The sequence below is a fragment of the Diadema setosum genome, chromosome 9 (assembly GCF_964275005.1).
Source record: "Diadema setosum chromosome 9, eeDiaSeto1, whole genome shotgun sequence".
In the NCBI taxonomy this organism is placed as follows: Eukaryota; Metazoa; Echinodermata; class Echinoidea; order Diadematoida; family Diadematidae; genus Diadema; species Diadema setosum.
In genome coordinates, this window is record NC_092693.1 from 40102483 (window position 1) to 40112768 (window position 10286).

Genomic DNA, 10286 nt, shown 5'->3' on the forward strand with positions numbered 1-10286 from the left:
CAGTGTTAGTTATATGAAAGGTACTTTAACCTGAAACAAAAACTAAGACAAGGAAATTCAGGGAAACTTTTGAGGTAATACCAAAACTTTATATTATCTTTAATATCTAGGTTGTACAAATAGTAAAGAAGTATGACAGGACATCAAAACAACACAAAAAGTGGAAATGGGCGTTCATTGAGTAATCAGGGCTTGCTGTAGGAAAATTTAGCTGCAGATTTGACATTGAACTTTGAGAGCGCAATAGCTACTATAGGTCTGGACTGTGCTTATCAATATATCAACAAGTTAGGCAGAGTAGGACAATGGTACAACAGTAATATAATTCATAAAACATGGTAAGCCTATTGTTTTTCTCATAGATATCCATTCAGTACAAGCTCTTTTGATTTCCATTTAAAGGAATATGAAGATGAACATCCTGTTCTGTGTTGGACCCCTTGACTGCTGTGTGATATTTTATACTAAACACTTTCTTATTTTTTTACATACTTATATCATAACCATTTATTGATTTTTGTACGTGTATCTCACATGATGCTTTGATCTTAAAGGTCTGGTTTACCTTTGGGAGCAGTGATATAGAAAATGTTCACAATATCACTTTTAATACATATGTGTAGGTCAGTTGTATCACAAAACATCCTACCTTATAAAATGTTTGCAGTAAAGCCTAAAATATAAGGAGATAAGAGTATTTTTCTCATTAAACCATAACTGTAGATGGTTTAGTCTGGAAACATTTTTATTATAACTATTGTTCAAATTTTGTATATTTAACAATACTTAACATCAATTATACTGTTTTAGTATCCCTAACTCACATTTGAGAACTATTTTGAAGCGTAATGCTGGGTTTTTGTTTCATCTGCAAATGGTAAATTATGCCTTTAATGTTGATGGAGACCCCACAGTACAATACATATTAGAACTCCTATTCATAATGATGGTTCAGTGTGTCCATGTCAATCCAACACCCTGTAGCCTTGTGGGTGTGTAGAAAATGAAACCAGAAGTTGATCTTGTCTTCATCTTTTTCTCTAAACCCAGGTGATGGTAGACAACCTGGAGGAACTAGTCTACAATCTTAGGAGAGATGTAGCGGAGAGGGACAGGATGCTGAAGAAAAAGGATGATGAGATTTGCAGGCTGAAAGCAAGACTACAAGAACTACAGAATCCAGAACTTCCATTGGAGTAAGTAGTACCAAGGAACATTCCATTATTGGTGAAGGGGTTTTATTTCCATCAGAGGGAATCGGTGGATACCTATTCTTTGGCTCTCATCATGCAGAAGACAGTGGCGCATGTATAGTATAGTGTAGGTCCTTTCATGTTTGTGAACATATTTGTAGGGTTTGTAAACATGCTTTCACATTACGGTAAAAGGAAATTGTTTCCCAAATATTGTAATATTTTTTGTTTTCAAACTGAAAGTAGTATTGAATTGCCAATGAAGTTGCAGGAAGTAAGTCATGGTACAGAGGATGATATCTTGTTGTTGCCAATGGAATATTATGGAGTAGACACAATAATAATGAATGTATTTCCTCATTGAGAGACGTGATTGACACGTAAAGTGCTGGTCTTCTATGATTGTAGGACAGAAAGAGTTGGGACCGACCAGGAGAGTGAGAGTAGTACAGTGGAGGGAGACCGCCGTTCATGTGTGGAGGCAGACCTGATGGATCATGGGATGCCTGACGGTCATGATGAGGGCACTCCAGACACAACGGATTCCCCACTCAAAGTCAGGTACATGGCTGGTTTACTGGAGTATTTGATTCAGTGTATGGTAAAAGAAATGATATGTAGTTTACTAGAGTTTGTAGAATCTGTACAGGAAAAACTGGAATGTTCAGTTTGATATCTTTTATAATGATGTGACATCCTGCTTAGCAATTATATTTGATGAGGCCGTATGTTTGATAGCTGTCAACACATGATGCTGTGATAAAATCAGCAAACAAATGTAAAAGTGGCTTCATTAGTATTAGACTGGTATGATAGAAAAAATAGCAGTGCCTGCTATCAGGATTTCTTACTAAGCTGGTTTGAGCTATTGTTGGGAGGCTGACTATCTTGCACTTTTGAACCATTGATACTTTCGTGGGAGCTTACATGTACGTTGTTATGTGTAGACTGTTGAGGCACTGATTGGCTAAATTGGAGCAAACCGTATTGTGACTACTATGCCAAATACTCCCTTGAGATAGCATTGTGTATTCAAAAGACAGCTAGATTCATCCTAATCTGAAAAAGTATGCATGTGCAATCATCCTTCTCTACATGTACTAGTGTACAGTGTAGGTTGCACTTTTATTTTATGATTGCTGCTAGATTTTTAGAAAGTTGACACAACAGATAATCAGCAGATTACTGTTAAAGTATCTTCAGTCAACACTAATCCATTCTTCCGCTGTCATGATTTACAGCCAGGTAGTTGCTAGTCATGCTTATGTTTAGTTTTGTCCCAACAACTTGAAGTGCTGGTGTGAAGTAATCAATTAGGATTATTTGTCCTGGTATCTACGGAGTGCATCGCTCTCTTCTTTTCTCCTCTATCAGGAGTGAGAAATCTAAGCTCTGTCTGTTTATCCTCTCCAGACACCTGTTCCCTACTCTACGATGATGTCTGTGTAATAGATGCAACTGTTTGGTGAATTGTTTCCACATAATACTTGTCATGTCTTTCCACCTTCCCTCCCCATGGTTGTTATTGCTATCAGTCTGTCCATCTGTTTGTCTGTTCAGCTGTCTGTGTGTAACTCTCTACTAATCTGTCATTGTATCTCTCCTTTGCCTGACAGCATCGAGACCCTTGGTAAAGTGCCAGTGAAATGTGGTGGAATGAATGGAGACAGGGAGGTTGTTGCCGTGGCAATCAGCCAGTCAGTAACACCTGCTGGAGGTGAGTCAAGATGACATCACACACAGGAGGAACCAGGAGCCAGCAGCATGGTTTCTATGTGGAAAAGTTACATTCTTCCTTTCCGGGATGTGATGGACTGTGAGGACTGAAATTTTGCAGATATTTGCCGTAATAGTCCCATGTTAGCAAATTTGAGTGGGATGAGAAATTATTTGCCTGCATGTCTCTTTCTTTTGATAAGCTGAGTGCAAAAGCCTGAGGCAAGCACTGCTTCTGGTATCTTTATCTGCTAAATGCCGCTCCTTATAGATTAGTTGGTCACATGCATGAAAACACAGTTCAGATTTCATTTTGCTGTCATTCTATGGCTTTGGCTCTGTAGCTGTATAATATGTGATGTGTATATATAGATGTGAACTGACACCCTGGGAGAAGTTCCCCAAGTGATATGAGTGAAGCTCAGTTGATCCACATGTGTCATTTTAGCAGGGTAGGTCTACACCTTTTTGCTTCATCCCGGGGTTGACATGGAAATATGGATTCTGATGAATAACTTCATGGGATGATAGACTACTTGTGAAGAGTGGTCCAGTCCTACTTTTCATTTTGTCTTTGTGAACCCTCATTCTGTTTTATTCACTGATTAACACATCCAGTGGATTAGCACAGATGTTTGGAAACTACCTGTCAGTGAATAGAGATCACTGAATCCTTTTCATCCTTGTAATGTTAACATGGCCTTCCTGTTGGACTAAGACATTGTTAGGCCTGATTGGGCTGTCTAGCTTGAGGCTAGTTTTTTGGGATTAACCAAATACTTGTGAAAAGCTGTACAAGTTATTATTAACTATGCCTTGGCACATTTTAGGTTATCTCTTCCATTCCTTATTTTGACCAGGATGACTTCCTTGTGTGCAAGCAAAAGTTTGAAGTTAACAGAAAAGAAGATGTTAAACTAGTTTGATATCACAGGCCAAATACATTAAACAGCAGAAAATGAAAACTACATTGAGAATGTCTATAGTGCTACAAAGAAATTGGAAATTAATGAAAAATGGGCCTCTAAAATGTTATCTCCGAATGACATTCCATCAAAAATTGTGTCAAAAAATATAAATTAATGCATCAGAGACCTATCTCAGTGCAGTAGCAATGAAACAATCATAGAGTTTCTTCCTGTGGATTGCAGCACAAAATACAACTCAGCTGGTGAACATACTTTTCTGAAGACTGAAATACTCAAACTAATGTCATATCAACAAGAGGAGAGAAACCACAGGATGGTAGAAATGATAAACCTTAGTGACACTTTGGCTCAGTCATGTCTTTTGTCATGGAGAGAAGTGATTTATTAGTCATGCTAGTCAGGACAATTGTTGGGAAAATTTACAAAAGATTAGATGATGACATTGTCACACCAATATGAAGATAGGAGCAGCCATGCACAATAAAGCAAGGCTCAGTGTGTGCAATGACTAGATTAGAATGTGTATGCCCAAAAATATACCAGCTACGTAAATAAATGTGCATTTAAGATGTGTGCTCATTTGTCAGTATTTAGAGACTGTACTGGAGGCATAACTCACTAATTTGAAATGATGTGAGGTAAAAGGATGTTGCTTGACAAAGAGGGCATGTCATGTTGTCATGGCATTCAAGGAAGTATTAGGGTATAATACATTATTTTTTGATTGAGCTTTCTTCTCATTTACAAATACCTTTGACAATCTCCAAGCATCAGCAATGAACATGTGATATCACAATGCATTGATTGGGATACCAGAAACTATTGTGTCATCATAGGGTCATGTATGGTGTGAGATGAAATGAAGTGCACTATGTCATCCTCTTTGTGACATTATTTCTGCATTCCATGAAAGAGTGTAATCCAAAACGATTACTGCTGTGATTTATAGATCAAACGGTTTACTCTGCTGTCAAGCTATTCAACCAGATCTTAATTGTTCACCATTTTAAATTATTAGGTGTCGGACGTCCAAGAATCTGTCAAAAGTAGATCTTGTACTGAATTTGTGTAGGTCAGTATTGTTCAAGTTATGTAGTGAATCAGTTACTCATTGGAATTTCCAGTTTGTTGCATAGTTTGTAGTGACAGGGGTTAGGCGGTGTTCCCGACAATTGCATTACTTCAACATGCACAATGAGGTAGATGCTCCAATGTTGGATGCTAGATAAGTATATTGGTTTGAGGGGAAAATGGCATATAATACAGAACACATTGGACAGACTGATTCAGAGGACACTGACAAACAAAGGACATGTGACAAGCTTATTTACTGTAATATGTACCTTGAATTGTAGAGGTAAATGTAAAGCTTGTAGGAGGGAATCTGACTGTAAAAGCTGGGAAAGATTGGAAGAATTTTGTGATGTGATTATCTTTTTGAGTACTTTGGGTATTTGTATCTTGTTATATGACGTGAGACGATCATTTTCAAATCGACTCCCAAGCAAACTAAAAGCTGTGATATTTGGTCTACAAGATACTGTAGCTACTACACTCATAATCTTCATCAGAGTATATCGGATGATTTAATTAACAGCTTTTGTAATGAACACACGAGTACCTTCAAAAATAGGGGAATGTAAGATAGATGTTATGCAGACTGTCTCTAAAAGGTCTATCATGGCGGTCAATGACATAATAGGGAAAGTCATCTGAATTTTATTTCTTTAATGTTCAAATCTGTGTATACAGGATATTACAAAAATTGTTTCCCTCATGCTGAAATAGGTATTTGAGCAAGCTTCCTATATCATTCAAGAGGCAGGTACCCTTTCACTTTGTAACTTGCTCCAAAGGGAGTTTTAGTTGTCCTGGGCAAGGATGCAGGAGAGTTTGCAGCACCCTCTTGTAGATTACTCTCTGAACTTAATAAGCAAAATCTGTGACTGAGATTTATGTGTGCAAAGGACCATCGCTCACATTTCCTGGTTACCTTACTGACTCTTGTTTATTTTATGCAACCATGCTTTGATATCAAAAGTGCTTCATATTCCATCAGTGGTTCCTTTCTGTAGACTTTGTATCTGACATTAAGACCCCGTTTACAGTGCAGGGCCGGGCCGAGCCCGGCCTCAATTGCGGTACTCGGCCCCGCAATTTTGTCCGCTTACAGTGCCGGGCTCGGCCTGGGCTTTTAATCCAAACCTTTCAATATTTTGTCGTAGTGGCGCTCTGCTTGTAAACAAACGACTATTATTGGGAGCGCGCCAGTCGCAATTTGGTACCGCATTTGGCCCAGTTTGCGTTTACAGTGAGAAAAGGCCAGGCTCTGCCACGGCCGAGACTACCTCCAGAGCTTGGCCAAATGCGCAGCCGATTTTGGTACCGCATTTGTCCTTTTGCACGTTTATGGTGAAATGAAGGCCAAGCTTGGCCGCGGCCGAGCCCGGCCCTTTCACTCACTGTAAATGGGGTCTGAGTGAAGGAAAGAGCTCTGTTATAGTCATTCACTTTGTAACTAAAACAGCAAGGATAATTAACCTTTGAAGAAAACATTTCAAATCCGTGGCAAGATGATCAAATGGTCCGTCTCCTTTACTTCCACCAAAAGCAGGTTTTGTGACAAATTGTAAGGTAGTCTATAGCCGGGTTCACACGTACAAATTAGCGGGATGACGATCGCGATGCTCAACCCGAGTTTTTTTGCGAGCGTCCACACGTACCAAATTAGCGGGATAGCGATCGCGATCGGTATCCCGCTAATTTGGCGAGCGTCCACACGTACCGAATTATCCCGCTAATTGCCGATAGAGATAACAGCAAAGCCTGCAAAGTGGGTCACACAGCGCCCTTCTCTATCACCACCTGTGCGCACTTACCTTTGTCCATTGTCTTTTACGCGTCAGTGGTGTGGTTCGCGCGCTGTTGTTATTGTTCTCCAAAGAGGTGAAGGACCTCTTCGCAGAGGCCTCGCTGTTGTGATATGCGCATTGCATGATGGGATGTAAAAACTCGAGATTCTAATCCCGACCGTTCACACGTACCAGCGCGGGGCCAATTATCCCGCTAATTGATGAACTAGCGCAAGATTTCTTGGGATTAGCATCGCGATGCTTATCCCGCTAATTTTCGGGTTTTTTCTGTCCACACGTGCAAAAAACTCGGGATGACGATCGCGATGCAAATCTCGAGATTTGTATCCCGCTAATTGATGTACGTGTGAACCCGGCTTATAACACTCGGTGTACTTCACAGTGACTAATACACTACAGCACTGGTATGGGAAAACAGCAAAGGTTTCTATAGTCAAGTCATTGTCATTTCTTGACTGGTCTCAATTATATCATGTGTCTGCGTACAGCCACATGCTTGGTTCTGGTATCAGCTGGACATCTAAAGAGATTTTCACAGTCATAGGTGATTTTAGTAACTCAGAATATTCTGCTGTAATTAAAGTGATAGATTCGTGCTTCTGGATGTAGTATCAACAAGAAATGTTTCACAAGTTTATCAAATGTACTTATTGTTAGGAAAACAAGTCTGAAATATACCGGTAACTTGTTTGCTGACGGCATAGGTATTTAACATGTTTAGTGTAGGTGTACAAAGATACTGATGTACATGAAGCCCACATGTGTGGAAAGTACATAAGAAAATAAGTTTGTGGTAGGATGGGTCTAGTTGCTTACAGCAAATTTACTGATGTGCTTGAAATCAGAAGTGTTACTGATGTATCATCATGTTTTAGTGTACATATGAGTGTGTTTGTTTTATGTGTTTTATGTAGAGTGTTTCAGTTTAATATTGAGTGTGAGGTGTTCCCTAGGGACTCCAAGCCATACTGATCTATTGATTTTGTAAATAATCATGGAAATAAGGCTTGCCATTTGCAATTATGTATTTTATAGAAAGTCAAATAAATATTTGGACAGATTGGAGAGAAAGAAAGAGAGAGAGAGAGAGAGCGAGAGAGAAATGGAAAGAAAATAGGGGCTTGTGTGACAAAAAACATCCATTGCACTTGAGTAGTTGTAAGGTGTTCAGTTAGATGCAATTGCAAACTTCAATTTCATGACATGTACCAAAGTTTTGCTTATACGTTAGCACTGTTTGAATTTAATTATTTCACAATGGTGAAATTTTCATGAGGCTTTGGAATCATTTAATGGACATACACATTAACATCCTTCATACATTTTTATATTCACCAGTCCAATAATGAAATCATTATGAAGATCATTTGATTTTTCAGTAGGTATATGATGTAAGTTTGCAATGGTAAAAGACAAAAGAATATGTCCATTCCAAGATGTGAATTTACTCTTTCAGACATTACAAGATAAGTACATTGAGAATTTAATGAAATATGCTTACCTGTGTCTACATGCATGTCCATATTTGTGAAATTGTGCAGTAAAAGTTATGAGAGATGTCTATAGAGAGGTTTGTGGGGAAGGCAATATTATAGTTGATATTTGAGAAGACTGGAATCAAGAAAGCCTGTCAGAGTTTAGCTTCTCTTTCCTAGCGACTGGGAAGGTGGTGTAACATAGTCCTACACAGGCTAGACAACTCTTAGAGAGTTGAAAATTAGCATGTGATTGCAGACAATGTATCAAAGTGCTCTTCTATGCCTTCTCAAGTAGATTTGGTGGGGGAAATTATCTATTTTCTTGACAAATCCTGTCACTTCAAGCTTTTTCTGAGCAAGATTTAAGTGTGTTGAAATGATCTCTGTAATTTATTGCCACTGAGACTCAGAGAATGTTGATAATGCAAAGCTAGTCTGTAGGAGAAAGGTCCATTTTAGATCGCTGAATGTGTGAATTTGATTCTTATTAGTCGGTGACTGCTGAGGTGTTGTGGGATGGTATCTTCATTATTCATATGGTGATTAAGACATGAATCTGGAAGAAAATAGATCTTATATTTTTGTGATTATGATGTAATATTTTGCCACTTTTGATCAAATAAAAATGGATTTTGTACTATGGATGCCAAATGAAATGTGTTGTACATCCTGTCCATCCTGTGTGTATTTGCTGAATTCCCTGAGTGGGTGTAGGTGTTTCAATGCATGTTATGTTGATGACAGTGTCGTGTCAAGTGTACAGAGTTAAAATTTAACAAAACATCTATAGATATGTATTAAATGCCACTTTATTACATCATTAATGTGAAAGACTAAATACTTCACATAAATTTTGTAAGATCTAAATGAAATCCACAATTGCATCTCCAATTTGATTTTTCTTAATTATCAAGACCCCAAATCCTTCAATTACCATGATTTTCACCAATATACTTCTTGTCAACATATCCCATATGGATGGAGATCCATCACTTGATTGGCCTGGGTAGCAGGAGTATATATCAATACTTGTAGCTTTGTGTACAAGAAATGAACGACTGAAAAACAAGCTTTGGTTTCCAAAATGTCTGCTTGGAAGAAACACACATGGACACACTTCCACATGGATTCCTGATGTGGCATTAGATGTCATTATAGATGAGTTCATTGTACTGTACATACACAAGACAAGAGTGTAAGCATTCTGGTCACAAGTATTGCAATTTATTAAGCACCAGGCCCAGTGTAAATCTTACTGTATTAACATCACTCTTGTGACAGACTACATGTATTTATATACAACAATGTATTTGGAACGCTACACATCATGAAAGCTTTTCCCCACATGCATGCATTACCTACAGCACATAAACCCAGCTTTGAACATGTTGATTTGATGAAAGCTTGCTTACTCTAAAAAAAAAAAGTAATAATGATGTAAGAAAAATTACTGTGAGCAGTAGAGATGTGGTGAGTACTCATAATCATATACATGTACCTCATTTTTATGATAGTAACGAAAAAACTTGAGTGAAAGATAACTTGATTTCATATCATTACCTTATTGATTCATCTGCCATTCAAATAATTTTAAGTTTTAAGCTGCAAAGGAAAATCAATTACACCATTTTTTTTTTGTAAAAAAAAAAAAAAACTTGCAGTAAACTATGATACACCTGTCTAGTAATTCATCTCAATTTATCCCTTCATGTCACAAATCCTAGGTCCTCAAAAGGAAAGAGAAAACTAGAATCTGCATCACAGTTTGTTCAGAATGTTTTGAGGGTTGATGGTTCATTTCACCTTCTGATGTTTCAGTGAACCCAACATGTCTGTTGCACCAAGTAAATACCTCAAACATAGATTCAGAGATTCTGTGTATCAAAACAAATGGCTGCCCTGTAGCAACATGCAAGAAATACCCAAGGAATACATTTATTTTCCTAATCATTGAAGATACATAGGCAAACGGCATAAAGAACTGGTATACAATACATGTACTATGTGTTATAATATCAGAGCCAATCATAACTGTTACATGTGCTGTCGTGTGTGTGTGTGTGTGTGTGTGTGTGTGTGTGTGTTGAAATAGCTTGG

General features: G+C 38.1%; 1 protein-coding gene across 1 annotated transcript in view; it reads left to right on the forward strand.

Annotated features, from left to right (window-relative positions):
- Window positions 1–5100, forward strand: part of LOC140233050 (uncharacterized) — a 48587-nt gene extending 43487 nt beyond the window's left edge. Inside the window, exons 6-8 of the mRNA XM_072313160.1 lie at window positions 1051–1196; window positions 1602–1754; window positions 2810–5100. Coding sequence (XP_072169261.1) covers window positions 1051–1196; window positions 1602–1754; window positions 2810–2924 — 414 coding nt within the window. The 3' untranslated portion in view covers window positions 2925–5100. The remainder of the gene's footprint in view (window positions 1–1050; window positions 1197–1601; window positions 1755–2809) is intronic.
- Window positions 5101–10286: the final 5186 nt, after the last annotated feature.